The following is an 18,896-nucleotide window of genomic DNA, read 5'->3' on the forward strand; positions in this document are numbered from 1 at the left end:
TAGCACTATCTTTGCCTAGTAAATTTCTTGATCCTCCCGCAATAACATAAATGTTTGCACGTTGTTCTTTTCCATTAATCTTAATAGTAGTCTCGAAGGATGCTACGATTTCTAGTGGTGTTCTGCTACCGTATGCACAAAGTGTTTTGTTTGGCTTCTCATCTTGATTGAAATATAAAAACCCCTTCTTTTTTAATGTATTCCACGTCTTGTCCGTAATAAGGTTATATTTAGCTCCGGAGTCAATTAACATATTCGTTCTTATCCCTCCAATGACACATTCTATGTTGGCTTCATTATTAACGATGAAGACATAATCAACTTCTTTATCAATTATATTATCAACCTCCTTCCTTCTTCGAGGCTGCTTACTCGATCGCTCTTCTTCTTGCCTATTTATCTCATCTATTTTCCTTTTCCTAGTTCCTTCTCTACCACTCTTGCAATATTGTCTAAAATGTCCCAATTTTCCGCAACTGTGACATTGTTTTCCTTTCGCCGGACATTTTGCGTCGTTCGCAAAATGTTTGGAATTCCCACATCTACTGCATCCTTTATACCTATTTACGAAGATTGTGTTTTTCTTTTCATTTTTAGTTTCATTTTCATTTCTTTTAAAAGCTATAGAGTTTACATCCGACTGTTTATCCTGCTTTCCGTATTCCTCCATTTGTCGATTTACAACCTCTAATGTATTAGCTTCTGTAATAATTTTATCTAGTGTTATGCTGTCACCTATTGTCAAAATTTTCTTACGTAAATCAATTGATAAACACTTCTCTACGATTTGATCTATTAAATGATCTTCTGGATTGTCAAATTTACATTTCTCGGCTTGATTTCTTAATCTTATTAAAAACTTATCAAATTTTTCCCCTTCTTCTTGTTTTATTAAACGGAACACATGTCGTTCATACACTTTACTCTGTTTCGGAGTAAAATACTCATCTAATTTACTTATCGCTATTTCAAACACATCATTATTCTCGTTAGCTTCAGCATTCGCACCAGGCAAATTATAGAATATGTCCTGTAGACCTGAACCTCCAAGTAATAAAAGAGTTGCCCTCTTCTTTATCGGAGATGTAATTTCTGTTGCTTCCAGGTAGATATTTAAAGACCGCTTCCACTTCTCCCAGCGCTGGCCTAAGGAAACACCGTCTCCCTCTAAATCCAATTTCTCCAATGACAGCGCGTTGTTTGTTGCGTATGACATAGTGACGAGTTGTTTGGGGCGATCTGAAATAATATGATGTTTTTGTTTTTCTTTTTTCTTTTTTTTTTTTTTATATTATACCGGATATTTCCAATTTAATGGAAGTATTTTAATACCATAATTTCCAATTTAATGGAGGTAACTTAGTACCATAATTTCCCAATTTAATGGAGGTATCTGAGTACCATAATTTCCCAATTTAATGGAGGTATCTTAGTACCATCGATTCCCAATTTAATGGAGGTATCTTCGTACCAATGTTTTCCAATTTAATGGGGGTACATTTGCACCAACTTTCCAATTTAATGGAGGTAACTTATTACCATTACTTAAGTTAATTATTTACACATATTTTACATACAGAGCAGTCAATGTGTCGGACTCAATAACTGAATCAATAAGATATATTATTTTATCTTTACCTTCAGCAAATATTAAATAATCTACTAATATGCTAGCTTTTATTTAACATTTTATTATTGGTATTTACAACGTACACCCACCACGTAGGTTTAATACTTTTAAGATTTGTTAAGTCTAATGACCACTATCAGATAAAATGGTAATTAATACGCCTGATTAAAAAAAGAAATAATATATAGGTAAATAAAATTGCAATATTTTTCGTATAGGCGTTCATCATTAATATGATACTATCAAGCAATTATATATATAATTGAAATTATTACTGTTATTCTATTGAACATTTCCTTACTGACCTATAAGTTATCTTTACGTAATAACTTTTAATAAAAATATCTTTAATAGCAATATTTAATCCTATTTATAACTATGTTATACGCGTTTCATTAAAATAATATTATTATTTTACCAGTAAAGTTCAACACATTGCTCCCTTTTATTTTATATATTTATTAATTTTATATGTACATATGTGCAAACAGACCTTTGTCCTCGTCGCCACTTGTAGTGTACACTATGTTAAACGGTTCACTGGCTCGACAACACACGGTATGCGCAAGCGACACGTCAGCTCTCGCCAATGGCTCTCGCCCGAATGACGTTCGCCCCACCACACCGTGAGCACGAGACAATGTTAATAACTATTACCATAGTTATTATTTAAATACAAACACTACAGAAGGTTATAGATTATTTTTTATAATCATATTTGTATTCTACTTATTTATTTGATTTGAGGGGGCCCCTATCGATCGCGGGGCCTTAGGCACTTGCCCAAAATTACCAATGGAAAAGAGGGGTCTGCGTGTTACTTTATTACTTCATTTCAGACCAGTGGCCGGTCACGCGAACTTCTGTCCCGGCGAATTGTCGACCAAATACCGTGACCTACCTTCTGTCCTGTCGACCGTCAAGCACGAAATGCTTCACGCTTTGGGGTTCAGCGTGTCGCTCTTCGGATTCTATCGGTATGTCATATATGTATGATAAGCCGAACTTATTGCGGGTAGTTGGCGTACCTTCCGAATCGTATAAAAACGACCGCTCGAAAGACTGCAGGTCACTTTGTCATCAGTCGTCGGTCGGTAAGGGTGTCGGTACTTTCACTTCTTAGCAGTAAGATCGTTTATTTATAATTGTGGTTTTGTGTTTATTTATGCGTTTGTCATATCTGAAATTAACGGTTGTTTGTGATTGCTCAAAATTTGATTACAATTTGAATTATTGTTAAAATTTAAGATTATTTTCAATTAATTAGCTATAGGTTGTTTCAATTGCTTTTTTTAAAAAAAATATTTTTCCTTCTGATTGCTAAAAGTATAATTAAAATCATAACATAGTATAAAACAAAGTCGCTTACCGCTGTCTGTAACTATGTATACTCAACAACAACAACAAAAACAGCTTGTAAATTCTCACTGCTGGGCTAAAGGCCTCCTCTTCCTTTGAAGAGAAGGTTTGGAACATATTTCACCACGCTGTTCCAATGCAGGTTGGTGGAATACACATGTGGCAGAATTTCTATGAAAATTGTCACATGCAGGTTTTCTCACGATGTTTTCCTTCACCGCTGAGCACGAGATGAATTATAAAGACAAATTAAGCACATGAATCAGTGGTGCTTGCCTGGGTTTGAACTCGCAATCATCGGTTAAGATGCACGCGTTCTAACCACTGGGCCATCGCGACTGATCTTTGAAATTACGCAACGGATTTTGACGCGGTTTTTTTTAATAGATAGATTGACTCTAGGGAAGGTTTTTGTATAATACATGGACATTAATGTAAAGAAACACTGATAATTTTACAATTTTCCTGTATTGTCGTAAATAAACAACTTCTATTGTATATTTAGTATCAGTATTGGTTGCTAGGATATACATATATAGATAACGTATTTACGGAGTACGACACTTCAGTGTCAGCCGTCGTGCAGACAACACGTCTAAGAACTTACGTCTTGCTGTTCTAATTAGGTTAAAAGTTAAATATAAAAATAGAAAATCATTTAAGTGATGATATTTCTTACACATACTCAAATTTCACCCCCATATATGTAATGGTCTTATTGCTGGGCTGTTGTTGAGGATAATGAAAGTCACTAACTGGTTCACGATTTATTAACGAGACGGTACAATTCTCGTTGGTCTTATATAACGACAATGTATGCCAGTCATTGGCAGTAACTGGCATTGTGTTTACTTACACTTAAACCATAATGTGTCCTGTGTCTTGTATACCAGAGATCCACTGAGACAAACAACACCAATATATAATGAATATAATCTATTTTCAGAGACGAAAACGGCGAACCGCTTACAGAACGCCGGCCTGACACGGGAAACCCGCCATTAGATGAAGAGTAAGTAGGTATAACAAAATGTTGCCAGGACAAAAATCTACAATATAGACTTCACTACACAGTATAAAACAGAGTCGCCTTCTCTGTCCCTATATCCCTATGTATGCTTAAGTCTTTAAAACTACGCAACGGATTGTGATGCGGTTTTTTCTAATAGATTCGAAAGGAAAGTTTTTGTATATAATACATGGACAATAAATATAGTAAAGACTAATAATTTTAGAAGTTTGTAATGTGATGTCGTAAATAAACAAATTCTGTAGTTTATTTTTATCAGCATTACATCCTTGTAAATCCGGGGCGGACGCTAGTTTGTCCACAAAAAAAGAAATATGTCCTATTTTGATGACGTAATCCACAATTCACTTGGGACCTGGGTTCTATAATTTCGATATCTTTGTTCCCAGGCTTCAAATCCACAAATGGTCAGACCGCGTTGTCAAAAATATAACGCGAAAGAATTGGATGATAAGGGAAGGTTACATTTCTAGGACGTTCCACATGATTGTTACTCCGAGGGTAGTTAAAGAGGTGAGTTATACCTTTAAAGGTAATACACATTTTTATTTGCATAAAAATGAAATTTGGTACCCAAATAGTCTAGTACCCTCTGAGAAGAAAAAAGTGCTGTAAATAAATAACAAATAGTAACCTTTTAAGAGAAGTTTCAGAACATATTCCACCACGCTGCTGCAAATCTGATGGATTTATATTTGGCAGAATTTTATCGAAATTAGACAAATGTAGGTTTCCTCACGATGTTTATCTTTATCGAGCACGAGATGAACTATACCATGGAGGACGTCGTCATCTTGACTTTTATTTAATTAGATGATCATATTATTTCAGGTACGAGACCATTTCAACTGTTCAACTCTTGAGGGAGCCGAGTTAGAAGACCAAGGGGGCGATGGCACAGCACTGACTCATTGGGAGAAAAGAGTTTTTGAGGTTAGACTAATAAAATATTAAAAGTAACACCCTGTACATTTCCCACAGCTGGGCTAATTAAGGAGAAGATTAGGAGTATTTTTTTATTTGTGTATTCACATGTGTCAGAATTTCATAGGAATTAGTCACAGATAGATTTTCTCAAAATGATTCTTTCAACGCTGAGCTCGAAATTAGTTATAAGCACATGAAATTTCAGTGGTGCTTGCCTAGGTTTAAGCCCGGAATTATCGATTAAGATAATAATACTTATAGTGAGAAAGAGGAGGTTTTTTTCTTGCATTAACTTTTCTGATATTTTTGACGGATGGTGGTCACCAATAGCCAAAGATATGATCATTTTAGGAAATATCAACTAATTCTTACCTTGATTGAAGACGTTATGGCCCATGCATATAAGTACACCTCATCACCAAACCAAAAAGTAACTTTGATAAATCAAAACTCAGTTCGATTAGATATAAATACTTTTATTTTAACTTAATTAATTCATTGAAATAAAACTAGTTATAACGGATTTGAATCGCATATATTAATTATTTTTGGCATTCCGACGTTTCGAGCACTTTACAGCGTTCGTGGTCACGGGTAGACTAAGGTGGTATTTGTCTATTTGGAGAACAAAAGAAAATATTATTTACAACTACCGCCAACGATTTCTCAATTGGTATCTTGAGTAACGTTCCGGTTGCACGCAGAAGGCACTAACTGTATCTTTAGGTCTTGCAGTCTGTTGGATTTGGGATTTAAAATTTTTAATAAATCCATCCACGTCGGGGTGCCAAAAATAATTAATATAGGCGATTAAAATCCGTTATAACTAGTTTTATTTCAATGTGTAATAATCGCGAAAATTTAAGACAATATTAATTAATTCAAACGGCTGAAGTTGTACAATCTATTTTCTTTTTATTCTTCCTGTCACCTCACAGTGTGCAGTCATCTAACCAGTCAACCACGATGCAACAGAGTTACCATCATTAAATTAGAATAACACAAACAAAAATCATCACACGACCGTACTAAGTGTTTCTGGCTCTAGTTAGAATACGTGGTCTCAAGTATTTATCTATCTTTTATTCCAGAACGAAGCAATGACGGGCACACACACACAGAACTCAGTGTTTAGTAGGGTGACGTTCGCGATGATGGAAGACACAGGCTGGTATCGTGCTGACTACTCACACGCGGCGCCTCTCGACTGGGGCAAGGGATTGGGCTGCAACTTTGCGATGACATCGTGCAAGCAGTGGCTGAACGCGCAAAGGTTTAGGTATTTTATGTTTTCAGGGGATATCTAACAGTTTTGAGGTTAACTAACACACGATTACTAACTTTACTAATTTACATTGTTAAACTAACAGGAATCTTTTGTTAGTGTTGTGTTTTGGGCTAATTGTTTTGGTCCAATTGCTGGAATAATTCCTTAAGTTTTGGGTCTGTAAATTTGGTCTCCAGTCGGAACTTTAAGATTATTTGACGACCTCCATGGTCGATTGGTGCGTACACCGGTTTTCATGGGTACGCCACTCTGAGGTCCCGGGTTCAATTCTTGGCTGAGTCGATGTAGATTAGTTTTCTATGTTGTCTCGGGTATGGGTGTTTGTGGTACCGTCGTTACTTCTGATTTCCATAACACATTTGCTTTAGCTACTTACATTGGGATCAGAGTAATGAATGTGATGTTGTCTCATATTTATTATTATTATTATTTTTCTCAATAAACTCAACGTTGTAATTTGAGCCTTCTAGGGCTCCAAGTGACATTCGCCCTGAGGGAGTCTCCTACGTGATCGCACCTCGGCTTAGAATGTAGGTGGGATGGAGAGCGCATCTACTCGTTGGTCTGTTTCATTGACGTCACAACCGTTTTCGTGACGTCATTAGTCTATGACCTCGTTTCTGATGGTGGAAACGCTCCAGACCACGCATATCGAGTCTTCAATACCCTGGAGGTGTAAGATCTGATTACATCCGTTACCTATAAACTTAATTACAAGTATTTATGTATTAAAAAATACCAAACGATAGCGCGATTTAACATACAAGTAACGCCATCTATCGACCGAAAGATTAAATAACGATGATAGTAATTTAGTTTCTTTTTTACATGCAGCGCTGAGGATAATGTAACAATCGAGTAAGTTTATAGATTGATAAGCCGCCTTGATATCAACTAGGTGGTAGAGTTTTGTGCAAGCCCGTCTGGGTAGGTACCACCCACTCATCAGATATTCTACCGCTAAACAACAGTACTCAGTATTGTTGTGTTCCGGTTTGAAGGGTGAGTGAGCCAGTGTAACTACAGGCACAAGGGACGTAACATCTTAGTTCCCAAGGTTGGTGGCGCATTGACGATGTAAGGAATAATTAATATTTCTTACAGCGTCATTGTCTATGGGTGATGGTGACCACTCACCATCAAATGGCCCATTTGCTCGTCAGCCAATCTATTACACAAAAAAAAAACAAATATTTCAATAGTTTATAAGGCCTTTGAAATTGAGGACTTGGCGTTAAATACTTTTTTTTTTTTTTTTTTTTTTTTTTTATGGTATAGGTGGCAAACGAGCAGGAGGCTCACCTGATGGAAAGTGACTACCACCGCCCATGGACATCTGCAACACCAGGGGGCTTGCAGGTGCGTTGCCGGCCTTTGAGAAAGGAGTAGGCTCTTTTCTTGAAGGTTCCCATGTCGTATCGGTTCGGAAAAACCGCCGGCGACAGCTGGTTCCACAGAGTGGTTGTGCGAGGCAGAAAATGTCTAAGAAATCGCGCTGTTGTGGATTTTCGGACATCAAGATGGTGCGGGTGAAACTTAGAATTTTGACGAGATGTCCGAAGGTGAAATTCAGCAGCCGGGATTAATCCGAACAATTCCTCGGAACATTCCCCGTGAAAAATTCGGTAGAAGATGCAGAGTGATCCAACATCTCTACGCAAAGCCAAAGGATCAAGGAGATCGGAAAGGGCTTGATCGTCGATAATTCGAGCCGCTCTACGTTGGATGCGGTCAAATGGAAGGAGCTGGTACTGGGGAGCACCCGCCCAGAGGTGAGAGCAGTACTCCATGTGAGGCCGAATTTGCGCCTTGTAAAGTTTTAGGCGATGGGCCGACGTGAAGTACTGTCTCGCCTTGCTGAGCACACCGAGCTTCTTTGAAGCCAATTTGGCTTTGCCTTCCAATTGACCGCGGAACTGAACGAGGCTCGAAATATCAACGCCAAGTATTCCGATACTACCTGTAGCGGCTATCGGGATGTTCTCAAATCGTGGAGATACGACAAATGGTGTTTTTTTAGCGGTTAACGCGCAAACTTGCGTCTTTTTGGGGTTGAAATGGACTAAATTTAGCCGGCCCCAGTTCGAGACTTCGTTTAACGAAGACTCGATTTCAGACACAAGTTTGTTCCGGTTTTCTTCGACGTTTTCCCGAGAAATATTAGCGCGGCCGGTGTATAAGGTGTCAACGGTACTGTCGTCTGCATAGCAATGAATGTTCCCGATTTGCAACAAATCATTGATATGCAGAAGAAACAGAGTGGGTGATAGGACGCAGCCTTGTGGAACACCAGCATTGACGAATTTTAAGTCAGAGCATGCACCGTCGACAACGACCTTGATGCTCCGATCTGCCAAAAAGCTGGTAATCCAATTGCATAATTTCCCGGGAAGCCCATAAGAAGGAAGCTTCGAAAGAAGCGCTTTGTGCCATACGCGATCGAAGGCCTTCGCTATGTCCAAGCTGGCTGCTAATGCCTCCCCCTTGCTCTCAACTGCTTCAGCCCACCTGTGAGTAAGGTAAACTAGAAGATCACCGGCTGAGCGACCCCGACGGAAACCGTACTGGCGGTCACTAATCAGCTGATTCTCCTCTAGGTACCGCAGGAGCTGGCAGTTAATAAGGGACTCCATTATCTTGGAGAGCAAGGAGGTGATGGCTATAGGCCTATAATTGGACGGATCTGAGCGGTTGCCTTTTTTAGGGATCGGATGCACCAAAGCAGTCTTCCAGGAGTTCGGGACGACGCCTAATGCGTAGGATTGCCGGAAAAGACGCGTTAAGACCGGTGCCAACTCGGGAGCACATGTCCGTAGCACGATTGGAGGGATGCCATCGGGTCCACTCGACTTGTGAATGTCCAAGGAAAGAAGTGCTTTCCGAACTGCACTTTGCCGAAATTTAACCTCCGGCATCGTCGTATCACATCGCGGGATTGATGGAGGTGACTTTCCTTGGTCATCCAGAGTCGAGTTCGACGCGAAGAGAGACCCTAAAAGATCGGCCTTCTCCTTCGCGGTATGGGCCAATGACTCACCGTCCCTGTGCAAAGACGGAAAAGAAGGCTGACAGAAATTCCCTAGGACAGCCTTAGCGAGAGACCAGAACGCACGTGTTCCTGATGGGAAGCGCACCAGTCTCTCGCCAATTCTGCCAATGTACTTCGACTTCGCCTCAGCTATCACGTTTTTGAAGGACCTGGAGGCAGAGTTATATTCCTTTCTGAATGTGCTGGTGTTTGTATCACGAGACGCCGATGCGTTAGCCCAGTCTTGGTAGCGTTCCCATTTTCGGCGTGAAGCCGTCTTACAGAGGCGACCAAACCAGGGCTGGGACTTGCCACCAATGGGCACCGCAGAATATGGAATGAAAAGTTCCATACCCTGAAGCACCACATCGGCGACAGAGTCAGCAACAACGCTCGGATCATCCATCGAGAAACAAACTCGCCCCCATGGGTAAGATGCAAAGAAGGACCGCATCCCATCCCAATCTGCTGACTTGTAGTGCCACACGCGACGACAGCCCGCGAAACGAGGTCGTGAGTATCGTGTAACTGGCACTGTACTCCGGACGAGACAGTGGTCCGACGAGCCCAGAGGGGGATCGACGACAATCTTATAGCCGTCCGGATGCGAAGTCAGCAGAAGGTCCAACAGGGAAGGTGTATGATCCTCCACGTCCGGTATTCGCGTTGGCGAGGTGACCAGTTGTGTCAAATCATAAGCCAAAGCGAAGTCGAGAACAGATCTACCCGCATGATCAGTGGTGCGTGATCCAAGCCACTCTGTATGATGAGCATTGAAATCGCCCAGAATAATGATCTCTGCGGATGGAGTCTGCTGCAGCACGGAATCTGTAGCCAATTGGACGTGCTCAACCAGTCGGTCGGTTTCGGCATTACCGCTATGGGACCTATAAAGGCACGCGTAGATTCGCGGATGGTCGTCGCAGTCTACGCGCAGCCAGATAATTGATAGGTCCTGCCCTTCAAGGCTGCCGAGGCGTCGAGAGCAGATATCATCTCTGACGTAAACGCACACCCCAGCTCGTGGCACAAAAGTATGCTCCAATTTGTACCCGGGGTAAGAGAGAAAAGACGTATCGGCAGGAGAAGATATCTGGGTCTCGGTAAGAAAGAGCAAGGCCGGCTTCGCCGTCTCAAGGTGAAAGTGAACGGCATTCAAGTTGGAGTTGAGTCCCCTTATGTTGCAGAAGTCCACAGCGAGTGTGGTAGGGGTTGCCTTATGATGCCTGCTCCGCTTGCCCCGAACAGTGGCGAGCGCAAAATTGCCCCCCCCAGAATTCGGAGGGCAGCCTGGGCATCCCTGCTCAGGCGGTGTACGTCCTGAGCATGGATGCCCAGAGAGGGATTCTCCATCGCAGTCGCTGATGGTACCCTCCTGGGGTAATGTCACCAAATTCTGCACAACCATGTTTTGGGGGGAGAGGGATCGGGCCTCCGGAACTCTCACTTACCGGACGAAACGCGGTAGCATAGCTACCACTTCACGCCGATTTTAAGTGAGAGAGTGGTACTTCCCCGGGCGTGCCGGCCCATTCGACTGCAACCGAGAGGTATGCAGTGTGGCACTACCACTATAAGAACTTTTTTGACAAGACATGCCTTTGGTTATCTGTGGAAAAAAAATTGAATTTAGAACACAATTTATTGCACGATTTTATCAGCTTATTTGCATGCTAATATTGATTATTATTTTCTATGCTGGCTTATAATGACTAACAATATATATTCTAATTGCAAGCGATACTAACGGAACTATGGAAGAGATGTAAGTTGTTTATTCTTATATTTAAAAAGTAACCTATAAATACATATTATGCTGAGATGGCTCAGTGGTAAGAACGTTTACATTTTCACAACCCAGTCTAGCACAATTGAATTTCATGTGCTTGATTTATGTTTATTATAAAACCCAATGATGTTCTAGTAAACAGATATGTCATTAACGCCCAAAAAGTGAAGACTAGAAAACGTCCTAATTGGGACGTTTGCCTTTAGTCGTTTTACGCAGTAATACGTTATAATACATCATAATTATGTAGTTAGTTTTGCGTAATTAAAACATCTAGTTATCCCTTTTACTTATTGTTTTTATCAAGATATCCTTTTTAATTGTAAGGAAATGTAAAATAAACGGTCCCCGGCGAGGCACACTTTTTCTGTTGTTTAGTATGGGTATAACATATCTGTTTATTAGAATATCATTGATAAAACCTATCTCTAGTGCGGCGGTGATCCAACCCGCATTTGAGTAGCGTATTTACCTATCAGTAAAATTGTTAAGCTGTAAATTCTAGAAAAAAAAACAAAAAGTATTTTTTAAAAAGATCTGTGAAATGTAATATAAACAATGATATTCTAATAAACAGATATGTTATATCCATACTAAACAACAGAAAAAAGTGTGCCGCGTCGGGGACCGTTTATTTTTGTTTATTTTTACATTTCGTTAAAAGTAAAAAGGATAGCTTGATAAAAACAATAAGTTAAAGGGATAACTAGATATTTTAATTACGCAAAACGTATTACTACGTAATTATGATGTATTATAACGTATTACTACTTAAAACAATTAAAGGCAAACGTCCCAATTAGGACGTTTTCTAGTCTTCACTTTTTGCGCGTTAATAACATATCTGTTTACTAGAACATCATTGAATATAAATAATACTTCTTAAGAATATATGTCCATAATATGAATTTTTATTTTTAGACGTAAAAATCCGGCGCCATTTTGCGAACGTGTCAAAGGCGATCCGCTACGGACCGAGTGCTCCCCGCGTCGCACCGCTGTTGTTTTATGTAACCTCGTCCGCCATGACACCATACTACCGAGACAATATCAGGTGACTAAGCCAAATATCACACAAGTGGCCGCCCGTGGCTTCGCCCGCCTAACAGGCTGTTGGTTGTCATGTGTCAGGCAAAATAGTAGTCTATGCCCTTTCTTGGAGCTCAAATTTGCTTCATACCAAGTGTCATCAAAATCAGCTCAGCTTGTATAGTACGACACAACTTAGATGTAGTATTAGCAAAAATCGTAAAACCGATCACAGCCGACTTAAGTACACCATCCCAAATTATCATTTATTTCTCATGTGAATATGATATTTACACAAACGTAATAACTTGTAATATCGTATGACCGAATATATTCGTCAATTCGACGCGTCGCTTTACACGCACTCGCTGTCTCGGGTCGAACTGACGCGGGAATCTATAGCGACGAATAGCGTCGAGTGGCGCGATAGGGAGCTGTTTCTGTTGGGTATGTGAATCGGCAGTGATCGGTTTTACGAATTTTGCCGATGTTACATCTAATTCGTGTCGTACTATACTTTCATATTTCAAACTAGAAACTCCAAAGAAGGACATGGGCGACTTTTTTTGTCTGACAACCAACTCCCTAAAATACTAGCGAAGCCGCGGGCTAAAACTAGTTTTGAATAAATTTATTTTTACAAATATATTCTATGATGTTGTATGTTTTTGCTGTCTCTACTTTTAATTTAAACACACGCTAAGATACAGTGTAACCTTAATATAACGTACCTCAATGTAACGATTTCCTCGATTTAACTAATTTTTAATCCCCTTGAATTGTCCATAAGAGTCAATGTAAAATATACCTTTACATTACGAAAATTTTTTGCGAATAACTTCTTTATAATGAATTTTCAACTATCAAGAAAATGTATAAATACCTCTAAGTATCGAATATTGTCGTTCATAACCTTCATATAAAGTTCTTACCGACACATGTATCTTTTACGGATTTTACTGCATTTAATTTTGATTATGAAAGAAAAATATTTTGTTACCTACGTGATTGTTTTTTTAATAGAAAATACATATATGTTCGTTATATAAAGATTAGTACGTAATGTTGAGGTGAATAGAACTATTTTTTTCTCTATAACGAATTTTAGACCAACCTAACCTCAACATAACAAACCTCAGTTCCACGAATTACTTGATATAACGAATATTCACTTGTTCCCTTCCGATTTGTTATATCGAGGTTGCACTGTATCTTTTTGCTGTCAATATCCGATGATTACGTTCAAATTTAACCAACAAGTTAATTCATCCGGTGCTTTACGGTAAAGAAAACATCGTGAGGAAACCTACATTAGTCTAATTTCAAGGAAATCCTGTTACATGTGTATCCCAACCTCCTCAAAAGGGAATCTAGCCCAGCTGTGGGACAGTACAGTTCTTAGATTACTTTATTAATACTCATTCTACAGCAAGTAACAATAGCTTTCATTCCTCTGTATTCGATATCATCCATCTAAAAAGAGAGAAAAAAGACTTAGAGTTAATTTAATTCATAGGTTTCATTTCATAGGTTAAGTTTTTAAATGTTAATTTTTTTATGGTATAGGTTGGCGGACTTGCATATGGGCCACCTGATGGTAAGTGGTCACCATCATCCATAGACAATGACGCTGTAAAAAATATTAACTATTCCTTACATCGTCAATGTGCCACCAACCTTGGGAACTAAGATGTCATGTCCCTTATGCCTGTAGTTACACTGTCTCACTCACCCTTCAAACCGGAACACAACAATACTGAGTACTGTTGTTTGACGGTAGAATAACTGATGAGTGGGTGGTACCTACCCAGACGGGCTTGCACAAAGCCCTACCACCAAGTTAATGTTCTATTTTATTTTTATTGTTATTACTTTTTGTTATTTTTTAACTATAATGTATACTTGTGTATCTTATGGGTTTGAAATTTGCTGGAATTAAGAAATATTTAATTAAATAGTTCCATTTTTTCATCAGCATTTCGATAGATTACCAAACGTACCTCCCGGTGATGAAGCTCACTACGGCGGTTCGGTGTCACTGGCGGACTACTGCCCTTACTTGCAAGAGTTTACTTGGAAACACAAGAGCGTCCTCGTCAGAGGAAGTCGGTGCTCCTATGAGGAAAATACACCGAGTAAGTACACTTATTATAAATATGGCCCTGTGGTTAGAACGCATGCATCATAACAGATGATTTCGAGTTCAAACCCAGGCAAGCACCGCTGAATATTCATATGCCTAACTGCCACGTGTGTAATCCACCAACCGCGTTGTGGGAACAGCTTGGTGGAATATGTTCCAAAACTTCTCCTAAAAGGAAGTGTTGAACACTGCACTATTTTTCTGATCACACTACATATATGAATTAAATTCCCAATGCTCTTGTAACAACTCGTTTTATTAACTCGCATACAATATTCATAGGTGAATTGATTGTAGAAAGAAAATCAACGCGAAAAAACTAGTAATTCCATCTATATAATTCAAAAAGAAAAAATTAACATATAACACAAACTATTTTAAACAGGTAGGAAGCCTTATTCCAGCAGTGGGAACTTTACAGGCTGCTGTTTTTTTTGTTTAAATATTCGTCGCGTACATTGAGTTAGTACATATTATAATTGCAAACATTCAAAGTGTATTTAGTCATTTTCTTGTACAGTTATTTTTTTATTCTGTTTCAGAAGCAGATGTCAATTTCGCTCTAGAGAACTACGGGCAACACTCAAAATGCTTCGATCACAGCGATCGTGTCTGGGAGCAAAAATCATGCAGACAAGTAGGACTTTGTGCACTTTATTTTCACCTATATATATTTGAGGATATTATAAATAAAAATATTAACACAAAGAAAAACCGACTTCAAACAAAACACTATTATAAAACAAATGAATATGCACTAAAAAGTAATAAAAATAATTGCGTATTCAACATATTTTTTAGAGTCCTCCTAAGTAAAATGAAATGAAAAATATTAGACTACTTAATGTAGTTATAGTTATTGGTGGTAACAAACATAAAAAAAAACAGACGAATTGATAACCTCCTCCTTTTTGAAGTCGGTTGAAAATTAGACCACGGTGAAATCCATGTCATTTATTAATAACTAGCTGTGACCGCGACTTCTCTCTCACTCTCTCTTTCTCTTCTCTCTTCTGTGCATTTATTATTCCCATCTGATGGTGGGGTCTGCCTTATTCTTTTGCTTCCACTTGGCTCTATTTGACGTACCGTTTTCAGTAACATTGCAGGAACTAACTTTTCTGACCACATCTGTCCATCTGGTTTTGGGACGCCCTCTGGATAACCCTGTAACGTTAAGATTGGTCACTTAATTTCCTATGTACTCTAGAGATAATGTTGTCTTAAATTTTCGCGATTATTACACATTTAAATAAAACTAGTTATAACGGATTTGAATCGCGTATATTAATTATTTTTGACATCCCGACGTTTCGAGCAATTTACAGCGTTCGTGGTCACGGGTATACTGTCTAAATTCGTTATAACTAATTTTATTTACTCTAGAGATCTTCATCTAAATAAATAAATAAATAATATAAGACAACATCACATACACTCTGATCTGAACCACTTGTGTTATGGAAATCAGAAGTAACGACGTCACAAACATCCAGACCCAAGATAACATAGAAAACTAATGGTAATCTACGTCGACTCGGCCGGGAATCGAACCCGGGACCTCAGAGTGGCGTACCCATGAAAACTGGTGTACACACCACTCGACCACGCGAACGTATTCGCTGCGAATTTTATCACGTCTGATCACTCTGCACATCCACCGAAGCATCTACGTGCGTTTAAAGTCCAATCGAAATTGGTTCAGCCAAATTAACTACGCATAATTGTAAACTAGAATTTAATAATATATTTTTTACATTGGGTAACACTTTTGTTTCAGATAAGGGAGTGGCAACACTGGGGTTCAGGCTGCTACAAATACAAGTGTGAAAGTGGCAGAATACATATAATTGTAAGTAATGTCATTAATATATTGAAATTATTTTTAGAAGGAATTACTAAATAGCTATGCATCTCATTCGCGCGTATTGAATAAGAACGAATAAAATATATATATCAACATTTTTTAGCATTCATCAACATTACTTTAGTAAAGGCATTAGGCAGTCCGCTAGGAAACCTGCATATGATAAAGTTTCAGCCATATGTACCAGCACTTAAGCAGCTCGGTATAGGAGGGTCCATTTTTAAGGGCTTCCACAGGGGGATATGTTTTTGCCCAAGCTGTATAAATTTATATAGATATCAGACCAAAGTAAATATTACCTCTTAAGACGAACGTACAATATTTATCAAATCAAATTAAATCAAAAATATATTTTATTCAAGTAGGCTTTTACAAGCACTTTTGAATCGTCATTTAACAACTATAGTCAGTCACTATAAGCTACATTCGGAAAGTAGATTCTACAAAAAAGAACCGACAAGGAAATTAGTAGTTACTAACTTTTTCAATATTTAAAAATGCAGTTAAGCCAGTTATATATATTTATATATGTATGTAATGCATCCTGCTCGGAGTCAAGAAATATTTATTCCACGCTTTTTTATAGTCTGTATAATCTTGTATTGAATAATATGCCTTGTTTACCTATTTATTTTAATTTATGAAACGGCAAAGTTACAAATGTCCCATTAACCCCCCTTTTTCACTCCCAGGTGGGCAATTACACGTACACTTGCTATTTCGCGGGACAAGTGTTGCAAGTAAGGATTATACAAAAAGGCTGGCTACATAGAGGGGGCGTTGTCTGCCCTCCCTGTAGAGAGCTCTGTGGTCAAGAATTTGCGGTGAGTATATATCATATTATATATATGTATATGTATATATAACCTATACCTTCGTATATACAGGGTTATTGGTAATTCGATGTACATTTTGTAATATAGCCTAAATAAAGCATTAATAAGCGAATCCGAGAAACTCTCTATAACAGAGCACAGCACACACAGCATGTTCTACAGTTAATAAAGCAGAATTCTATTCTTACTATTATCCTCACGAATAAGTCCCTGAAATTAAAGTGAAAAAAATGGTTCACTTTTGGATTATGCATATGGGGGTTAAATTTTTGCAAATAGTCACCCCCATCAGTTCCTAACGGATATACGTCGAATTACCAATAACCCTGTATAAATCACTGTAAGATTACAAAATTCGTTAGTTAGGTTAGGGCTTTTATAATTCAACTGAAATTTACTTCGATAGAATGCAAACTAACGAATAATAACGCTGACATATGATTGGTCGCTCTGACAATAAGACCGGCCAATCAGGAAGAGCTTTCGCCAGTTGACAATGTGACGCGGGACAGATTGTAATCTAACAGTTTAACTGTGATAGATTACAATATAGCGAAAAGTAATGCGTTAATTTGCAATCATATTTCACGGTTCACAATATTTCGTTAGATTACAGATTCTGACGAGACAGATTGTAATCTAACGAATTTTGTAATCTTACGGTGACATACATATACTAAGGTATAGGCTTGCGAACAAATTACCACTTCACCATCACCGCCCATAGACAATGGTGCTGTAAGAAATAGACGATTCCTTACACCACCAATTTTGGAAACTAAGATGTCCCTTGTGCCTGTAATTCCACTGCCACACTTACCCTTGAGTACCGCTGTTTGGCGGTTAAATATCTGATCAGTAGGTGGTACCTACCCAGACGGGCTTACACAAAGCCCTACCAACAGGATTTAATTTGTAATAATACCTGGTAGATAGTAAACTATCAGCAATACTTATATTGTTTTGTTCCGGCTTAAAGAATAAATGAGTTAGTGAAATATTTATTTCAGAGCAAATGGCAGGTGCCCAGTTTACCTAACTATTTAAAACTTAAATAATGTATTTTTTCCTTTTCAGTCCCGCAAAGAATATTGCAAAGGGGGCGAGGAAGCTCCTCCACCGAATTTATACCCGAACGACGTTTTAGCGTGTGACGCGTCTACAATTAAAACCACCGCCATTTTGCTCGCAGCCGCCATCTTATGTACATTTTTAAACTTAATGTGACCGAAGGAAACAAAAATATGTGTGTTTTAAGTGAAATAGACTGAAAAAAATTACATTTAAATCAAATAAGGAACGCGATGACACGGACTTTAATATTTATTTTTGGATTATTAATGAGACTTCGAAAAGGAAACGCCTGACGTAATGTCATTTGACATTTTGACATTGACGTTTGGCTGTCAAAATTTGACAGTGACATATGAATACGGTAAAACTGTTTTGTGTTATAGATAATAAAATAGTATTCTAGTTTAGTTTATCAATTAAATTGGTTTCTAAATTTCTAAGTTAATATTTTAAACAAATCTAAATTATTGTTATAATGCTTTATTGAATATAGCGAAGACTTGATTCGTAAGTGTAGCTAGATATGATTTTAGGTTTTGTTCGATGCTGAAAAACAATATATTTATTTCAGGAATTCTTTCGATCGTCTCCTACAAATGATATTTTCTCATACATTCTTATTATATATTTTTAAGTGTTTTCACAAGTCCCTCTTAAAATAAAATTATTTTATTTTATTTCAAAATGGAAAAAAAGTGTCTCAAACATTAAACTTTTCACATTAATTTTTAAGTTTAAATATTGATTACCTTTAACTGACATTTTATTTGATTTACATAGACGTAAAGCATGCCGCCATTTTGACGCTGCCCCCATTAAAGTAACCCGGCCCTTTTAAACAATGTGTTACGTCTGTTTGTCACTAAGTTAAACTTAAACATATTTGAATCAAGTTA

General features: G+C 38.2%; 1 protein-coding gene across 2 annotated transcripts in view; it reads left to right on the forward strand.

Moving 5' to 3' along the window:
- LOC124542164 (leishmanolysin-like peptidase) overlaps window positions 1-18,896 on the forward strand; it is a 125,345-nt gene extending 106,449 nt beyond the window's left edge. The window contains exons 8-18 of one of the 2 annotated variants that reach the window (XM_047120097.1): window positions 2,470-2,607; window positions 3,936-4,001; window positions 4,409-4,532; window positions 4,851-4,952; window positions 6,038-6,225; window positions 11,973-12,105; window positions 14,056-14,215; window positions 14,766-14,860; window positions 16,004-16,075; window positions 16,783-16,914; window positions 18,004-18,896. In XM_047120097.1, coding sequence (XP_046976053.1) covers window positions 2,470-2,607; window positions 3,936-4,001; window positions 4,409-4,532; window positions 4,851-4,952; window positions 6,038-6,225; window positions 11,973-12,105; window positions 14,056-14,215; window positions 14,766-14,860; window positions 16,004-16,075; window positions 16,783-16,914; window positions 18,004-18,153 — 1,360 coding nt within the window. In that variant the 3' untranslated portion in view covers window positions 18,154-18,896. The remainder of the gene's footprint in view (window positions 1-2,469; window positions 2,608-3,935; window positions 4,002-4,408; window positions 4,533-4,850; window positions 4,953-6,037; window positions 6,226-11,972; window positions 12,106-14,055; window positions 14,216-14,765; window positions 14,861-16,003; window positions 16,076-16,782; window positions 16,915-18,003) is intronic. The other variant, XM_047120098.1, reaches the window with a different exon arrangement.

The sequence above is a fragment of the Vanessa cardui genome, chromosome 30 (assembly GCF_905220365.1).
Source record: "Vanessa cardui chromosome 30, ilVanCard2.1, whole genome shotgun sequence".
Lineage (NCBI taxonomy): Eukaryota > Metazoa > Arthropoda > Insecta > Lepidoptera > Nymphalidae > Vanessa > Vanessa cardui.